The following is a 19,052-nucleotide window of genomic DNA, read 5'->3' on the forward strand; positions in this document are numbered from 1 at the left end:
TTAAAAGCCTCCTTGTTCTTGTGACTTAACAGCTAAACTGGAGTTCTCAGCAGCTGAGCTTGGTTTAGGTTCTGCTGGTGCTTTGGGTAGGCCTTGATGGAAAGGAGTGGGATTATCTGGCTAATATTTTTGAACAGAAACTTGTACTGACATATCTGACTAGAATGCTAGTTATGTCCAAACTTTATTCCTTATCCTGGCTCATTAGGATGAGGAGTAGTAAGTCCTTTGCTGCAGATGAATATTAATTTCCCTTCAGCTTCAGTGTTCAGTAGAGCTCTGGCTCCAAATGGCAAGCAAAGCTATTCATTGCTTTGAGTCTGTAATGAAGAAGCCTGAAGCTATATTTGTTCCTAGCATCACTGCAAAGGCATGTCACTGCAATACTGTCTTGTAACTAGGCTAAAGGCAGCTGTCTTAACTGTTGTAATCTTAGTCTTGACTAATGAAAACTCATCTTTTCACAGATTGGAATTAAGCATGGTGTTATCTACCTGATCACGAAGTATGGTTATATTCACATGTATGACTTGGAGTCTGGAGTTTGCATCTACATGAACCGTATTAGTGCTGACACTATTTTTGTCACAGCTTCTCATGAACCTACCTCAGGCATTATTGGTGTCAACAAAAAAGGACAGGTAACAAATCCATCAATCTGTTTTTAAGTCTTCTAAAGCTCAGATGAGTGTAACAAACCTAATGAGTGACTTGATGCAACAAACATCATGGAAGGGATCAAGTTACTACTAGATTTCAATCATTTCTTAACCTCTCCTAGCACAGACTGCTTGAGAGGGAGGAACTTGTTTGTGGGTTTTTATTATTATTTATATATATATATATATTATTATTTTTTAATAACATACCACTTCACTGATAGTCTGCATAGCCATTTGGTTGCTGTATTTTGTGGTAGTTGTGGAAGGGACAGTAGTTCTCAATTATGTCTTTTTTCCTTTCTAGGTGCTTTCCGTATGTGTTGAGGAAGATAACATAGTGAACTACGCTACAAACGTTCTCCAGAATCCTGATCTGGGTCTGCGAATGGCTATACGTAGTAATCTAGCTGGCGCAGAGGAATTATTTGCCAGAAAGTTCAACACATTGTTTGCTCAAGGAAGCTATGCAGATGCTGCTAAAGTAGCTGCATCTGCACCAAAGGTAAGTAACTCCAAGGGCAAAGGTTAGAAGCCATCAGGATTGCCTTAGCTTAGTTGACTTGCTTAGGTCACTTGCATTTCAGCACTTGACATTCAAGAGCTAAAGTGCTGCACTACTAGCCTTAGTTGTCTGCAGTTCACTTGCTTGTTCTGTGTAATACATTCTCCTGTATCCTATCAAGGAGCATCTGCCATACTTTTCCAACCATGGGCTTGACTTGCTGTGGGCACTGACTTCTAGCTAGAACATCATTGGCTTGGGTTTGAAGATCCCTACCCTGAAGGGTTAAGAATAGATGCCTCAGTACATAGCTGAACTTAACACCTGTTTTTTGTCTACCACTATTCAGCCTTCAAAAATTAAACGTTTCTCTTCTGTATATTGTGCCTCTACAGGGAATTCTACGTACCAGTGATACAATCAGGAAGTTCCAGAGTGTACCAGCTCAGCCTGGGCAGGCCTCTCCCCTGCTCCAGTACTTTGGGATATTGCTTGACCAGGGACAGCTGAACAAGTTTGAGTCTCTAGAGCTCTGTCGCCCTGTTCTACAGCAAGGCCGCAAGCAGCTTCTGGAGAAGTGGCTGAAGGAAGACAAGGTAGGCTTGATCATTACACTAGCTTAATTCTGTTGCCTTGTAGCAGTTGAGTGTGAACAATTCTTTTGTTGGTACTACATCTCTGAATTCTTGTGCTTGACAAAATACCACTTCTGTATTCAGCTGGAGTGCTCAGAGGAGTTGGGAGACTTGGTGAAGACAGCTGACCCTACCCTTGCACTCAGTGTCTATCTTCGTGCCAATGTGCCAAACAAAGTGATACAGTGCTTCGCTGAAACTGGTCAATTCCAGAAAATAGTGCTGTATGCTAAAAAGGTAAATTTGTTTGTCACAAACTGTTAGACTCTATTTTATGTTTAACGTGTACATTCTCAAATTATCTTCCATGAGATAAGTTTGATTTCTCTCACTCAAAACTGATAAGTAGCAAAGATTGAGAAATACTGGAATTCATGGTGTATGTCTAAGGTTCAACAAAGCAATCCACAAAAGTTGAAATCAGAACCTCCTCAATTATATGAACTATCAAATCGTGAATTTGTTCAAGTTTATTCTAGAAAATAAAGATAAGATTCTTTGTAAATCTATAAGGCAGGTTGTTGGTTTTTTTTTGTATAGAATTAAAAAACAATTTACCTGATGTCCACTTGCAAGTTTAGAACCTTGCTTGATAATGCGTTATGACGCTTGTAAAAATTTGTTTCTAGAAGTTTTCTTAACCAATAAAAAATGTACCCTAGTGTAAGTTCAGCTACTTACTAAGTAGGTGAATACTGACTTTTTGTGTCAACATACGGATAATACTTTTGTCTGTGAATTCCTGGAACATGGGAGATGCGCATGGCAAGCCTCAGAACAGTTCACAGTGTTTATGCTAAAGATTCTGAAGGCTTAAAAGAGATTTAAAGCTTCCCAGACACGCATGACTGTTTCTGAAATCTCTAGGTTGGCTATACCCCAGACTGGATCTTCTTGCTGAGAAGTGTGATGAGAGTCAGCCCTGATCAAGGCCTGCAGTTCTCTCAGATGCTGGTACAGGATGAGGAGCCACTGGCTAACATTAACCAGGTGATGCCTACAACAAGAGTACTGGTCTCTTTCTAGACAGAGGTAATAGCATAGTACCATTCTGGGGCCTGGTAAGGCCAGTTCAGGTCTCTAGTTGGCTTGGTTAGAAAAGTGACTAAACTATTCTAGTCAAGTTTGATTACCTTAAAGTCTTAAGAGGCAGGTGTGTTCTCAAGTACTTGTGGAAGCTCTCTGGATTCTTACAGGAAACTTGATAATGAATCTGTCACAGTCTTAGTCAAAACAATGAGTGTTACTGTCAATTTAGAAAGCTCCTACTGTTGGCTCTAATGGAGCAGACGTGAACTCTTCCCATAGCAGAGAAGTTACAGAAAAGTGAACAAACAAACCTCAAATGAGTGCTGTCTTACAGAGGCTGCTTCTGGTTAAACTGGCAAAGAACTAAAGCAACAACTTGCATTATTAAATAACTGAACCTGTTTAGAAAAAGGATTAGCTTTTCTTTCTGAAACTGTCCCAAAAAAGGACAAGGGATGGAATTTGCTTACCGTGTGAAAACTGAATAGTAGGTGGCAAAATCTAGCATAACAGATTAAAGTAATGCACTCCTTGCATTCTGGAGAAAAAAACAAAGCGTGAAACTTGTGTCTCTATTACCATGGTAGTAATACTATGAAAACAAAGGAAATGTAGCATGTTAAGTGCTGTGATGAGCTGCCTTTCTAGCCAGGCCATTAGTATACACAAATAAACATGCACATGTATATACAGACCCCTCTTTTCTAACAATCTCAACAGATTGTGGATGTGTTCATGGAGAACAGTCTCATTCAGCAATGCACGTCCTTTCTGTTGGATGCTTTGAAAAATAACCGCCCTGCAGAAGGCCACCTTCAGACTCGGCTGCTGGAAATGAATTTAATTCATGCCCCACAGGTAAGACTCTTAACCTAGTTCCTCCAGAAAGTGAAGGAGAGACAGTAGGCTTGTACTGATTTTCTACATCTAAAGTTCTTACAACAGTCTAATGTAGGGTACTGATATCTATATACAGTTTACTAACATCAAAGACTACTAACGAGTCACTGCTATGTCTTTTCAACAAACTTCAGCTTGAGCTGCTGTGATTCTCTAACAGTCTGAGTATGAAATGAAATGTAATCTCCCAGGTTGCAGATGCCATCCTTGGAAACCAAATGTTTACACACTATGATCGTGCTCATATTGCCCAGCTGTGTGAAAAGGCAGGCTTGCTCCAGCGAGCTTTGGAACACTACACCGATCTCTATGATATTAAACGTGCTGTTGTTCACACTCATCTCTTGAATCCTGAGGTAAGTTTATTGAGCACAGGAAAAAAAATGAAAGCCTGAGCTTCGGTGGGTGAAGTGACCTCTCCTTAGCATTTCTGTAGCTGTTAAAATCCCTGCAGCAGCTATAAGATGTTTTACAACTACCTAAGCAGCACATGTAACTGTGATTCAAGAACATTTATCCAGTTAATGATTAAACCTTAATCTATACTTCTGATAGCTTGTCTGCCTTCAGTTTCTTGGGTGGGCATTTCCGATCTTATTTCCAAACTGCATTTTTGTTGCAGTTGTAAAGATGATGAATATGTTTCTTTTCAAGTCTTTGGTCTTAACACATGAAAGGCTTGCCTGGGGTAGAAGCTTTGGCTAGTTGTTCTGTTGTGAGAAGTCAGATGAATCCTGTATAAGTTACTCAGTAAAGTTTTTCTTTGCAGTGGCTTGTGAACTTCTTTGGCTCTCTCTCTGTTGAAGACTCGGTGGAGTGCCTGCGTGCTATGCTGTCAGCCAACATTCGGCAAAATCTACAGCTTTGTGTGCAGGTTGCTTCTAAGTACCATGAACAGCTTGGCACCCAGTCTCTTGTGGAGCTTTTTGAATCTTTCAAAAGCTATGAAGGTACAGTATTAAAAGGAAGCAGCTTCCTTGGAAGCACTACTCAACTGAAGCTTCTAGTAAGGATTGTAGCTTTTATGGGAAAGGCACCTTCACATGGCTGAATCTTGGAATGCATTGATCAAAGTGCTGAGTTCATCACAGTGAATAGCTTTGGGGGTAACTTTGTCTAGAAACTTTCTTAACCCTCTTGAGTAAGTCTCAGAGAGAGACAAAACCTGAAGGGGGGGGGGAGGGGAACAAAACAAAACAAAAAAAACCTTCTGCTTTTCCTGCAGTTGAAGGGAAACTACTCTCAGCAGTGTTGAACAAAGTTAAAAGATGAAACCCATAAGCACACTTGCTTCACTCACCTTTTAACTATTAAAAACATGTGACTCTTTCTAGGACTGTTCTATTTCTTGGGTTCCATTGTAAACTTCAGCCAGGATCCAGATGTTCACTTCAAGTACATCCAGGCAGCTTGCAAGACAGGTCAGATAAAGGAAGTAGAAAGAATCTGCCGTGAAAGTAACTGCTATAACCCAGAACGGGTGAAGAACTTTCTGAAGGTAAATATTCTGTCTAACAAATCAAGCAATCCTCTGTATGTTTTGCTTAGCAGCAGAACTACAGCCTTCTGAATGGAGGGAAATAGCAACTCAAGTTTTAGCTGGCATGGCCATGAATAGTTTACTATATAACCAGAATAGGAATCTAGTTCTTTTGCAGGAATATAATAGGTCCTTCTGTGCTGTGTCTGGAAAAACAAATTCACCATTCCTATAAAACTAGCCAGTATGATATTCATGAATTTGGTACAAGTTGTGTTTTCACCTAATGGTAGGTGAATCCAGGTTGGCAGAAGGAAATACTGTGCTGAAGTATCAGCCAAAGCTTTATCAAGGATATTGGCTAGACGAAGCTTATTAAAACAGGACTTACCATGCACAACACTTTGCATGCTTTGTAACTGGTAAAATGGCATTTTAATGCCATTTAATTTTGCGGGAAGTTCTTGGCCCAGCAATGGTCTTCTGAATTGATATATGAATTGATAGTCATGTTGAAGCTAGGAATGTGGGCCTAATACAGCACTTGTTGAAGAGCCTAAACTTAAAACTCAATTGCCTGACTGGCCATGTGGCACTCATAGTGGCTAACTTGCTTTTGAAGTCAGTTGTCTGCAGACAGCCTTAAATTTTTGAATGTGTTGTGATTTCTAGTGCTGGGACAACTTGGTCAGACTTTACTGCTTTGAAAATGCTTTGACAAAGGATGGTTGCTTTCTTACATTTTTTTTGCACAAAATACAGGAGGCAAAGCTGACAGACCAACTTCCTCTGATCATTGTCTGTGATCGATTTGACTTTGTTCATGACCTGGTGCTCTACTTATATCGCAATAACCTGCAGAAGTATATAGAGATATACGTACAGAAGGTAAGAAGAATGCACTTTTAAACTCTTGCTTTTTCCTTCCTTCTAAGGAAGGAAACTGAACTACTTTCAGTTGACTAAAGCAGATTTGGCTACATCTTTTATGCTCACACTTCTCATGCAGAGGCTCTTCACTGAGCCCTCCTCTATCACAAACCTACAAGTGTAGTTTTTCCTGGAATTCATATACAGATGTGTTAGTAACTTAAAAATCACTGCTCTTAAAACATAGTTTAAACTGTTAACTAGAACTTTCTTTATATGGAAGACTGGGGATGGGTTATTAATAATGCTAATAACTGATTTTAATGATTGTGGCTTATTCTAGGTGAATCCCAGCCGTATACCAGCAGTGGTTGGAGGGCTTCTTGATGTGGATTGTTCTGAAGATGTAATTAAGAACTTGATCATGGTGGTTAGAGGCCAGTTCTCAACAGATGAGTTGGTGGCTGAAGTGGAAAAAAGAAATCGGTAATGAAAATTGATCTGTAAACACCAGTGTCAGGCTTTCCTGACCCTGGTATATGCCCAAATTGAATTGGATGCAGTTCTACTGAAGGACACAATATTAATATTGTTTTATATTTCTTTATAGAAAAGCAGTTTAGATTTGCTAGCAAGTCTCTGAATTATATGGGCAATATAAGATGCCTGACAGCACTACATGATGGATAATATGGCATTTGAACTCTCGTTCCTGAACATCTTCCCATGGGATGTGCCTTTGGAGTAACTCTGGATAAAATTGTCTTAACAGTCTCATTATAGGCACATGGCAGCTTGTGTAATTAGTTTGTAGCCACCTGTAAAATGTACAAATGCATTTAAGTGTGAAGAGCCACTTAAAACAGAAGTTATAAAGAAAACTGACAAAACTAATGCCACCTGCCAGCTTCCCTGATGTTAAACTGCAGACCTGGCCTCCATTCGTTTAAGACATTTAAAAATAGGTGGCTGTTTTCCGTCTGCTTTTGAGTTTGACCAGAAGAACTTGCTTGAAGGGAAGCCCAGATATTAATTAGTATCTGTCATGCATACCTTGGTCTAACTTATAAACCTAAAATGTTTTCTTCAAAGGCTTAAGTTGCTGTTGCCATGGCTCGAATCAAGGATTCACGAAGGCTGTGAAGAACCTGCAACTCATAATGCCTTGGCCAAAATCTACATTGATAGTAATAATAATCCAGAGCGGTTCCTTCGTGAGAATCCTTACTATGACAGCCGTGTAGTTGGCAAATATTGTGAAAAGAGGGATCCTCATCTGGCCTGCGTTGCATATGAGAGGGGGCAATGTGATCTGGAACTCATAAAGGTTGGCAAAACTACATTTATAAACATACTTGCTGCCTGAAGCAGAAACTTAGCTTGCTATTTGACTAACATTTTCAGAATCCTGTCTTGCAGTCTCACTCAGGAGTTGAGGTAGACAGGATTCTTCTACATGGAGACAGTAATTTTTATGATAACAAGGAGCTCTCATGCTTTATGTCAAAACTAAAATAATGCAGCTCTGCAGATTTAAGCTACCATTCATCTTTCATCCACAGACTGCTCAAAAGTTGATCAAGTTTACTTGGCCCAGGTGACAAATATACCAATGCTAAACCTTGGTTAACTTGGGTTTCTTTGAGCATTGAGCACTTGATCAACAGAAAGGAGAGGTTGTCACCTAGTTTAACTCGGTGGGAGGAAGAAAATCCTCCCTGAAACTTCGGATTGAAACTAGAAAGGGGGATGTGATTTTCCCTTGCTGTGGTTGACCCTTGAAGAGCTGTTCCGATGCACAACTAGAAATGAGGAAAATAAATGTTGACAGTCAGACTGCAAGGACTTGTTCAGATAGCATTCCTTTCCTATCTTAAACTTGTTGATTCCTCGAACCTCCCTTAGAAGTTCAAGGGCAAGTGAAGTTCACAGTGTTTTTCAAATATGTCCTAATGTCTCATACTGAACACCAGAGCTTAATGTCAGATTGCAGTTCTTGTGACTGCTGTTAAAGAAAACATTCTCCTACTTGCACTTCTGCCTTATATAGTATATGCAAAGAATGTCAGCTGTGTAGGGGTAAGAACTAGCTTGTTTTGCGCTGTGTAAAAAGAAGTAAATGCCGTTTCCTGACAAGACCCCCACTGTAGTTGTTAGAAGGAAGGTATAATCTAGACTTGCCACTAAAAGTGGATGACTTTTCAGCCTGAAGCAACTATTTTTGAAGCAATACCTCCTTTGTAGCTGTAAAGATAAAGCAAGTAGCTGGCTGTATTCAGCTTGTTTCTTGCTTCAGAATATGAAAGTGGCTCTGAATTGTTTCCATAGGAGACTTTGTTAGGATAGACTTTAACTTTCTAGTTAATCATAAAAACCTGTCAGTACCAGTTTCTTCCTTGAGCTGATATTCTGAATGGGTGCTTCAGGTCATGAATGAAAGCTCTTCCTCCTGTGAGAACTATTCTTGAGGCATTGCTCCTTCCTGGGAAAGGGCTCAACTCCTGAAACCAGGCAACTAATAGATGTATAATGTAAAGGAAAATTGTGCAACTACTAATTTGCTTACAGCGAAGTACTTGAGATTTCAAGAGCTAATTCTGATACTAACAGAACATGACCTGTTGGTAGAAGACCAAATAGGCCTTTAGGTTTCTACTTTTCCAGTTGGACATTTAAATTAGTGGCACTAATAGGGTCATAACTCATAACAACTTGTTGCACTTCTATAGGAAATCCCATATTTATTCTGTACCCTTAACATTTTAACGGGAAACCAAGCCACCTGCTTCTCTGAACATTTCTAGTGTAAAGTTAATGACACCAAATAGGTAACCTATTTCTGGCTTTGAACACCAACACCATTCCTCAATTCACTACTTAACACCGCCCAAGCAAGTGGCTCCCTTTCTTAGGTTTAAAATTTAAGTTCTTCAGGCTTCTGCAGGTCTTCACTTCAAACAGAAGCAAATAGTTACTGTGAAGCCACTGTCACAGTATTTGTGTGTCGGGCAAAACCAAGAGAAGCTATAGGAATTCTGCTGGAGACCTTCTCCATGAGCCTTCCAGATCAGAGGTTGGGTAAGAACTTTGTCTGTGGCATTAGCATTGGTCAGCAATTAGTTCTAGTCAGTTTTTTAGACTGTCTGACTCATAGCTAGTTAAACCTGTCTTGTGGTACTAACTCTTGATGTTAATTCCAATTTTTGCAACTTCTCCTTCAGGTCTGCAATGAGAACTCACTGTTTAAGAGTGAGGCTCGCTATCTAGTTCGCAGGAAGGACCCTGAACTCTGGGCAAATGTTTTAGAAGAAAACAACCCATTCAGGCGGCAGCTTATTGACCAGGTACAGCACAAAGGCTAAACTTCGTCACTATAAGGAGAACTCAGAACCTTTGTGGTACACTGAAGTAGCTGTCTTCCCCACATGGTTCTCTGAGGCCTCATCTCAGTTGTACAAAAGTTTGTAAGAGTTTGAGTGGCAAGTATTAGCTCAGAGCTTCACGGTCGGAAAACTTAATTATCAGTAAGATGATATTGTTCTGTCCTATGGAGTGACCCACAGGACAGAACGGGTCTCTAGTGAATTTGCTCCCTGTGCAGTCCCAAGGTGTGACTTTTAATATGTATGTCTAGTACAGAAGTAGTTCTTTCTTGCTGGGTATGACAATACTTTCAAAGTTCTGAAGCCTTAATTTGTAGCTCACTGTAATGGGTTGGTAAATATCTTATTTGGGAAAAATGCTTAATATTCTCCTACGTTCAAATCCAGGTTGTCCAAACAGCTTTATCAGAGACGCAGGATCCAGAGGAGGTTTCTGTCACTGTGAAAGCTTTCATGACTGCAGACCTGCCTAATGAATTAATTGAGTTATTGGAAAAAATTGTCTTGGATAATTCTGTATTCAGTGAACACAGGTAAGGAGAGAGCTTTGTTCACAAATTTAGCCTATTCAGTGCGTCTCTTTAGGTTGTGAAGTGACCCAAATTATTTGTGGGCTTCTTGGTTCCAAGACCTAAGCGCTTCTAAATGTGAATAGGCAGGCCAAAAAGGAGAACTTAAGGTTCTTTGTGATTTAAATACAGAGCTAGTTCATGCTATTCAATTTGCAGTGATGCGTTGAAAGAAAACAACACTGACACTGGTAAGCAATTTCATTTGGAAGGCAGATATCAATATTCCTCAATCTGGGAATGAAAGGTTGTTGCTATCAACAGCAAGCAGGTGTATGCAGCTGTTGTTGCATGTACAATATGTGTCACTTAAAAAGTGCCCAACACCTGCTTATAACCTGTGCCTTTTGTTAACCAAAGGAACCTCCAGAATCTGCTGATCCTGACTGCCATCAAGGCTGACCGCACTCGTGTGATGGAGTACATTAATCGACTGGATAACTATGATGCCCCAGATATTGCAAACATTGCCATCAGTAATGAACTATATGAAGAAGCCTTTGCTATATTCAGAAAATTTGATGTTAATACTTCAGCAATCCAGGTGAGGTGTGGTTCCTACATGAACATATAGAATGCTAGTAATAGAGAGAATGGAAAAAAGTATAATGTTAAATTGATTCTCCTGGAATGATTGTAACTTAAATCATTGAGACTTAACAGTATGGTTCCTAAATTATATCAGTTTGTAGCAAAAAGTGGGAATACGTGCAAAGAATAACAAAGCAGATTCAAACTGATGAGTTCAGATGCAGATCTGTTCAAAGTAATAAAAAGATTTTAGAGTGTTGTGCTACACGCTTGTGTGCATGCTGCGTTTCACTGTGAATGACTGCCTTGGAGACTTACACCTGAAAGGGGCAGGAGAATCAAATGCTACTAGGCGTTGTCTTCAGGCCAGAATACTGACTTCTTCAGGGTAGAAGAACTCCTGTTGCTATCATTTATCTATTCTTGCTGCTCTACTTCACTGGACAGAAAGGGCTTTTCTAAAAGCAGTTAGCTTTGTATCGCTTACTTAGAACAACCTATGTGTTTGAAGGAAGAGTTTTTTGTGGAAAGGAAGATGTTACAAGGCTTTGATTTTTATTTTATTTTTTCATCTTGCAATTTCAATTTCAAACAGGTGCTGATTGAACACATTGGCAATTTAGACCGTGCTTATGAATTTGCAGAGAGATGTAATGAACCAGCAGTATGGAGCCAACTAGCCAGAGCACAGCTGCAGAAGGACTTGGTGAAAGAAGCCATTGACTCCTACATAAAGGCAGATGATCCGTCTGCCTACATGGAAGTTGTTCAAGCAGCTAATAGAAATGGTAAGCCAAATTATCTTCAAACTTAAGATTGCTTGGGTAAGAGTTGGGTTATTTCATTTACCTTGAGCAGCAAGGATTCTTGAGATGTGCAAATTCTGTTTCAGAGTAAATTGGACTAGCTAGTCTATGGAGTGGATGAGTCACTTTAGTGAGATTCCTGTCAACAAATTTGTCTGTTTTGCTACAACAATGATAGACCTCCCTGTGAAGATAATTTGGACCGTTATGGTCTAAATACAACTGAGTATAGTGTATTGATTTTAGCTGTACGTGGCAGAATTGCTTGCCAATTGAATTCTAGGATAGTTGCAAGAAGTTCAACGTTATATGAAGGTGACTCAATGTTTAGCAGAGAATACCTTAACTCAGATGCAGATGGCTTAGTATCATTGAGCATACTGGTGAAAACTGTGTTCCTGATGTGAGCAAGGAGAGCAAGACAGAATAACTAAATAGAGGATCTGAAATATCTTTTCTCTCTTCAAGATAACTGGGAGGACCTAGTCAAGTTCTTACAGATGGCCAGGAAGAAGGCTAGAGAGTCTTATGTGGAGACGGAACTTATTTTTGCCTTGGCAAAAACTAATCGTCTCTCAGAACTGGAGGAGTTTATTAGTGGCCCTAATAATGCCCATATACAGCAGGTATGTCTTGATCACAGTTCCTATGTCTGACTTGCTGCTTAGCTGACTTGATTCTTGCTGTTACCCTTGTTTACCTTGGACTCCTAATCCAGGTTGGTGATCGCTGTTACGAAGAAGGGATGTATGAAGCAGCAAAACTACTCTATAACAACGTGTCTAATTTTGCTCGCCTGGCATCTACCTTGGTACACCTTGGAGAGTATCAGGCAGCAGTGGACAGTGGCCGCAAAGCCAACAGCACAAGGACTTGGAAGGAGGTAACCAAAACTTGCATTTTTTAATAATCTGCAGAACACACACGGTTGTTGCTTCTGAGCATGTTGCTTTTGAGCATAATTGGACTCCTTTGCTCTGTCAGTAATGTGGGAATTAAAGAATAGTTGATGCATAACCATCTGTGATGATATTTGATAGTGACTTGCTGTTTCTGGCTACAGAGCACATCTGTATCTTCATAAGCTGTCATCTTGCCTGAGATAATAAAGGTTAGTTTCAGAACAGTGTAAAATGAATGGCAGTATTACAGTAATACCTATTAGGAACTGTAGTAAGCCCTGAATTTGTTAAAGCTTTGCTAATCAACTTTGTCCTTTAATATAAAGAGTCTAAATAAGCATTGCAGTATTCTCCTGTGAACTGACTCTGCTATCTCTCGTTACAGGTATGTTTTGCCTGTGTGGATGGAAAAGAATTCCGCTTGGCACAGATATGTGGCTTACACATAGTCATTCATGCTGATGAACTTGAAGAGCTGATTAGTTACTATCAGGTTAGATCACTGTTAATGTCCTAGAAAATCTATACAGAGTACTTGTATCTGCTAATAAAGTGGTCCCAGCTAAAACCTGACACCCTGTGGGACTAATGTTTAATGACTGCAGAAGTAAATTGAATTTATTCTTCCTCTATTTCCTAATAGTTTCATGCAAACCTTTTATAGTAAATGGAAGGGTGATAGCTTTCACTGTCCCTTCTTTTACAATTCTGTTGCCTTATTCAAATAGAGTCTTATAAAACTAAGCACTCTAATTTGGAGAGAAAAGTTTGTTGAATTTAAGTAAATAAGCTTTTTATTTTTAGCAAGTTTTAAGTGCTAGTTGGTTATGAATTTGCAATTAATCCTTATTTTCCTAATATCCAGGATCGTGGCTACTTTGAAGAACTGATTGCTCTTTTGGAAGCTGCTTTGGGTCTAGAGCGTGCTCACATGGGGATGTTTACTGAACTTGCCATCTTATACTCTAAATTCAAGCCTCAGAAAATGAGGGAACATTTGGAGCTCTTTTGGTCTCGAGTTAATATTCCAAAGGTATGCAGTAAAGTAACTACACTGCAAGTGAAGTAGGGAAGCTGTTAATGAATCAAACTGACTGTCGTCTTATTTTATCAGGTGCTCAGAGCTGCAGAACAGGCTCATCTCTGGGCAGAACTTGTATTCCTTTATGACAAATACGAGGAGTATGACAATGCAATAATTACCATGATGAATCATCCCACCGATGCCTGGAAAGAAGGGCAGTTTAAAGACATAATTGCCAAGGCAAGTTGATAGTTAACTGAATCAGAGTGCTGAAAGATTCTTTCAGAACTAAGGCAAAAATGCAGAACAAAATCCCCACTTAAGTTTGCTTAAGCTACTATTACCCAGTTTTCATGCTGTATTTAAAACAAATCATCCAAATAGTTTAGCACAAGAATTAATCTAAGCTTGTACCCTTTGTTTGCTGTTGTGCAGCATGTTCTGATGAGCGGCAGCCTATAGCACAGAATGTTTTCAGGGACTGCTCAGGATTGTAGGTCACAAGCAAGGGCACAACCTCCTCAATATCTTTGACCTGACTGTTGCCTCAGTCTGAGGTTGTAACATTTCTTGAAAGATCCTTGCAGTTTCCAGCTATTTCAGTGAGAGAAATGGGCTGGGCAGTCCTATGAATGCAGTGGAGAATAGGGGATTAATGAATAGTTTAGATAAGATTTCAGGCTGTGAACCCATTCTTACTGGTCTTACGGGTTTCAAGGCAACAGCTTAAGAGTGGTTAAGTTTACAGCCTTTAGGAGTTAAACACGTGATCACATTAAGTCTAGTGGGCTGCCAGTGCTGGGATCTCTTAACCGTGGATGGGTTAGAATTGGTTTGGACTGTTCCTGCTAGGTTGTAACTTCACCATCTGGAAGCAGATGACACTAGAAGCAGTCATGAGATTCAACAAGAATTATGCATGCAAGTGTAATGCTACTGTCCGGTAGAAGAAAATTTAAGCTTTTATATAAGAGTCAGATAAACTTTCTGCTGAGTTAAATGATCCAAATTAAGCACCTTAGATTTACTTGCATGTGAAGTACTTACTAGTGTATAACCATGCAGGTGGCCAACGTGGAGCTGTATTACAAAGCCTTGCAATTCTACTTGGACTACAAACCTCTGCTGATCAATGATCTTCTGCTTGTATTATCTCCACGACTGGATCATACGAGGACAGTCAATTTTTTCTCAAAGGTGAGTTTGGGAGATAGTGGATGAACAGAAAACCCCCATGCAAGTAAAGACATTCTAGTCTCTGTCTGAGAAGGGGAAAAAAAGGGCTGGTGTCTGTCAGGTGGCTTTCCCTCAAGTATGAGGGACTGAGGAGCAGTCCAGTCCTGTATTAATATGGGAAGCACTAGAAGAGTTAGCATAACTGTCCTAGTAGGCTGTTTCATTTTACTTCCAGCAACAACACAATATGACTTGTCTGTAGTTCTGATAGCAAGCATACACAGTCCTGACAGTAAGCATAAACTCTTGCTATAACAAATGGGAACTTATTTCAGGAGTATCAAGTGTCAGAACTAGTATAGTTAATCTTGTATTGAAAATATCTTAATTCCAGGTTAATCAGCTACTTCTAGTAAAGCCTTACCTGCGTTCAGTCCAGAACCACAACAACAAAGGAGTTAATGAAGCTCTAAACAACCTTTTAACAGAGGAGGAAGACTATCAGGTGAGCCCCACAAAAGAGACCAGTAGGCCTGATCAAAAAAAGTAAAATAGTCATGGTTTAGTTGTTTCCCAGCTGACAAGGTGTAATTCCCTTGAGCAAAGGGGAACTTCTGCAGTGTAACAGTAGTGGGGATAGAATCAGACCCTTTGGGCCATGGGGTGCTTTGGTCACAATCTGATAACCTGCAAACAAAGCAGATACCGCAGTTACTTCTCTCAGAACAAGACTTCATAAAGGTCAGCATTGGGTATGTACTTTAGTAGGCAAAACTTCTGTAAACAAATTTTCTTCTGGCCCTGTTGACTGATATTCGTAGGACAAGCTTTTCTATTCTATTTAGTCTGCAAAGTGAAGTTCATACAACCAAGTTAAAATCTTGCTATATTAAAAACAGTCCTTGAAAGAAAGGCCTGAAGTATGCAGGGCAAAGAAGCTGTAGCCAGCCATAGCATTAACATCTGTCTGGAGTAACCTAAGCACTTGTGAGGCATCCTTGGATGCTTCTCTCCTGTATCTCTCACCTACCATCATCTGGAAGCATGGGTAACAATTCTCTCTCAAACAGGGTTTGAGAGCTTCCATTGATGCCTATGACAACTTTGATAACATAACATTGGCTCAGCGTCTGGAAAAGCATGAACTAATTGAATTTAGGCGTATTGCAGCATACTTGTATAAGGGCAACAACCGCTGGAAACAGAGCGTGGAGCTATGCAAGAAAGACCGTCTGTATAAGGTGAGTTAACACAGCTTTTCTCCCTGACTGTCAAAAAGAAGAGTCTGATATCTGAAGCATAGGCTCCTGGAAACTGAATGCATTCTTTTAGCTTCAAATCTGGGGTTCCAATGAATCTTAACCCTTCCCTTGAAGTTTAAGGAAAGAATATTAGAGCAGAATAGCTTGCAATTTCAAATGTAGACCTTAAGTCTAATTTGATAATGCTGTCCTGTACTCAGAGATCTCTCTATGCCCATCAAAGGCATCTGGACAGTTTTCTCTGTCAGTGCAGAACATTCTATGTAGACCTAAAGACTTTGTCCATATAGGGTAGAGATGAAACATGAGTAGAGTGGTATAGCACTTAAGCCTGTAGTGATTTCACATGAGCCAGTTCTTGAGTGCTCTGTAGCAAAGCTGACAAATAGTCTTCAGTCTTGCCAGATACCAAGCAGTTGATGCAGTAGTTTCTTCTGCTGTAGATAATCCTTAATGTCTAATTGTGAGATAGGTGGGATACCAGAAATTTTATCTTTGCTGCTACAAAACTAAGCAAAATCTCATTGGGCCACTTCAAGTACTTAACTGAATGTGCAACAGGCTTTCCTTAAAATGAGCACCTGGGCTGCCTGGGAATAAGAGGACTTAAATGAGTGTATATACTGTAACTTAGATCCTGTACAACACGTGTGGTGATGTGAAAGACTAACTTCTTGGTATGCAAAATACATGGCCCGTCTAGCTAGCAGTTTCGTATACATAAGGTGTAAAACAACAAACTGACAGACAAGGATCAAGCTTAACTGTTGTCCTTTTCTGTAGGATGCTATGCAGTATGCTGCAGAGTCCAAAGATGCAGAACTAGCTGAGAAGCTGCTTCAATGGTTCCTGGAAGAAGGCAAGCAGGAGTGTTTTGCAGCCTGCCTTTTCACGTGTTATGACTTGTTGCACCCAGATGTAGTCCTTGAGTTGGCATGGAGGCATAACATCATGGACTTTGCAATGCCTTATTTCATCCAAGTGATGAGAGAGTACCTTACCAAAGTGAGTATTGCATAGGCTAAGAAGTTGAGTCTTTTAGTCTGCTGGGCAATTAGTGTTATGCAAACCAGGTAAAGCTCTTTGCATGTATTTAGAGTATTATTATTCCTCACACTAAGTCCTCTGGGAATTTCTCTGGGTTTAGTCACTTCACGCTAGATAGCTAAATTTCTAAATAGAAAGCATAGGACTTGAAAGAGGTGTAGTTAACTTTTGTTTTTAACAATGGGTGTGAGGAACTGTATGCTTTTTAGATCAGCTGCATAGTTCATGAAGTTGAGGACTTGCTGAAGAGAACCTGCATCATTTTTTACTCGGTATAACTGTGAAAGTACTCTGTATGTTTTCTTGTTAGTTATTCAAAAGCTGTACTCTCTGTAACAGTACACACTGTTCCTACATCAACCTTATGAGTAGATTGCTGAAAATAAGGTGTTTATGGAAGACAGAACTTCAGATGCATAGTCTGGCTGTAAAATACTGATACCAGTAGCTAGTCTTGAACTGAGAAGGGAGAGATTCTGATCATGTGTGGTCCTGAAATGCTCGTCTCAAACAGCCCCAGGATATTAAACTAAGATTCTTCCTTAAAAGACTCTAGTGTTGTGTAGGACATCACAGTGGAGAATTCTGTTGAAATCAGTAATCTAGAAATGACTGCTTCAGGTTGTCTCTAATCAGTCATGTTAAGTATTCCCCTCTGAATTTTCTTGCAGGTTGATGGGCTGTTCTATAAGGTGACACTCTGATTTCAAACTTTTTTGTGTTCATTTGTGTCCCTCAATACCCTAGGATTCTTTTACAGGAATCTAGCTGTAGCTTCTGCCAGAAAAACAGTGTAATTTAGCTCTAACTCATTTTCTGTTCACTTTCTAATGCTAAAAGGATAACTATTCACAAGCAACTTGAAAATCCAACCAGACTCTGCTCTTTTTCATGAGAAATGGAAGCAAGTAATTGAGGACTTGACTGTTTGGGCTCCTAATTACTATATTACAGAAAACTTGTGGCAGGTATCTTTTACAAATACCTGTAAGTCTTGCCCGTTAGTATAATGAAAGTACTTGCACTGATCTTAAACTCTTCCTCCTCAAATTCTACTGAGGTGAAACTTGCCACACAAGTTCACTTGTACTCTTCCATGCGAAATGTACCTTCAAGATCATGGTTTTTAAATTGCTGGTTGGATTTACAAGTACTTTACTCTTACTAAATACCAGATAACTTGCCAGAAGGAAAATCTGCATGATAAAAATGGTTTACAGTGGAACTAATTTAGTCTGAATTAACTACAAACATGAAATTAGAGAATGGGTTTTATAAATGTTGTAGTATGTCTAAAATCCTGTCACGTAACTAACTTCAGAGATACAAAAGAATAGACTGGTTTATTACCAGAGTGTGTAAGTCTTCCAGAACTTATCTTTCTCTTATGCATTAAACCAAAGGTGTGAAAGCATAGAATAGCCTATGTCTCAGAAGGGGCTGGGTACAAAAAGTATGGTAACATTCATTTGGAAACCTTTCGAACAACTTCACTTCTAGGCATCAAATTGGAAAGAAGTTTAGCCTTTGCTGGAGTTGCTGGTTTTGTCCCTTCTTCAGGGTATCTGCTCTCAGCATGCTTGCTATTTCTCCAACAGAGGGAGTAACTGCACTTCTGTTCCCAATTCCTTAGTGCTTTAGGGGCAGTAAAGAGTAAAGTCTAATCCAGGTGAGAGTGGGAATCCCAGGCCATAAGTACAGCAATGCAACTAGTTTGAAAGCAGTAGCTTTCAATTGCTTTGACCCACAGTAATAGGGACAATATTTGTAACACCAATATTCAGTGTTATCCTGAAAAGCTGTTAGGTTGACAGCTCTGAGGGAATGAGTTAAGACATACTGACACTCAAGTTATTAATTTGAGCATCAAACTTAAAAATAAACATCAGGAAACTGTTAAGCAATAGATCCAGATAACCTTTCTAAAGTATAATAGAGACCCCTTTTGCAGCACTCATCAAATTGGATATGATCGTTTTAGTGGGAAAGGAGGCTGAGGAGCAGCTGAAATACAGCATTGGGCTAAAAGAAGGTTTTCCCGGGATGTTAGTACTATCTGTATCTGGATATGAAGCTGTGTGATTTTATGCCTTTGCAGCCTTCAGTCTCAATGGTTCGCTTATGGAAGATGTAACTTAAAACCTGAAAGAAGGAAGGTACTGTTGCCTTCTCTGCCCTCCTCTCTCACCCTCCCACCCCCAATTTAAAGCTGTGTTCAGAGCTTCTGCACTACTATAGCACTCTGACAAGTGAGTTTAGCATGAACAGAGCTTT

At 39.7% G+C, this 19,052-nt stretch overlaps 1 protein-coding gene across 7 annotated transcripts in view; it reads left to right on the forward strand.

The window, feature by feature from the left end:
* CLTCL1 (clathrin heavy chain like 1) overlaps positions 1 to 19,052 on the forward strand; it is a 38,041-nt gene that overhangs the window by 15,992 nt on the left and 2,997 nt on the right. For 4 of the 7 annotated variants that reach the window (XR_010825501.1, XM_048063771.2, XM_048063768.2 and 1 more), the window contains exons 6-31: positions 468 to 641; positions 967 to 1,164; positions 1,560 to 1,760; positions 1,884 to 2,036; positions 2,667 to 2,789; positions 3,549 to 3,686; positions 3,920 to 4,084; positions 4,498 to 4,678; positions 5,063 to 5,226; positions 5,971 to 6,096; positions 6,422 to 6,564; positions 7,171 to 7,405; positions 9,300 to 9,422; positions 9,849 to 9,994; positions 10,391 to 10,574; positions 11,157 to 11,349; positions 11,836 to 11,993; positions 12,086 to 12,250; positions 12,655 to 12,762; positions 13,135 to 13,302; positions 13,384 to 13,533; positions 14,359 to 14,490; positions 14,864 to 14,974; positions 15,540 to 15,710; positions 16,515 to 16,736; positions 17,450 to 17,470. Coding sequence is in view for 5 of the 7 variants with exons in the window: in XM_048063771.2 (XP_047919728.1) it covers positions 468 to 641; positions 967 to 1,164; positions 1,560 to 1,760; positions 1,884 to 2,036; positions 2,667 to 2,789; positions 3,549 to 3,686; positions 3,920 to 4,084; positions 4,498 to 4,678; positions 5,063 to 5,226; positions 5,971 to 6,096; positions 6,422 to 6,564; positions 7,171 to 7,405; positions 9,300 to 9,422; positions 9,849 to 9,994; positions 10,391 to 10,574; positions 11,157 to 11,349; positions 11,836 to 11,993; positions 12,086 to 12,250; positions 12,655 to 12,762; positions 13,135 to 13,302; positions 13,384 to 13,533; positions 14,359 to 14,490; positions 14,864 to 14,974; positions 15,540 to 15,710; positions 16,515 to 16,736; positions 17,450 to 17,470 (4,053 nt within the window). In the remaining 2 variants the exon portion in view is untranslated. The remainder of the gene's footprint in view (positions 1 to 467; positions 642 to 966; positions 1,165 to 1,559; positions 1,761 to 1,883; positions 2,037 to 2,666; positions 2,790 to 3,548; positions 3,687 to 3,919; positions 4,085 to 4,497; positions 4,679 to 5,062; positions 5,227 to 5,970; positions 6,097 to 6,421; positions 6,565 to 7,170; positions 7,406 to 9,299; positions 9,423 to 9,848; positions 9,995 to 10,390; positions 10,575 to 11,156; positions 11,350 to 11,835; positions 11,994 to 12,085; positions 12,251 to 12,654; positions 12,763 to 13,134; positions 13,303 to 13,383; positions 13,534 to 14,358; positions 14,491 to 14,863; positions 14,975 to 15,539; positions 15,711 to 16,514; positions 16,737 to 17,449; positions 17,471 to 19,052) is intronic. The other 3 variants (XR_010825502.1, XM_048063770.2, XM_066978855.1) reach the window with 1 other exon arrangement.

Source organism: Anser cygnoides, chromosome 17 (assembly GCF_040182565.1).
Source record: "Anser cygnoides isolate HZ-2024a breed goose chromosome 17, Taihu_goose_T2T_genome, whole genome shotgun sequence".
Classification (NCBI taxonomy): domain Eukaryota; kingdom Metazoa; phylum Chordata; class Aves; order Anseriformes; family Anatidae; genus Anser; species Anser cygnoides.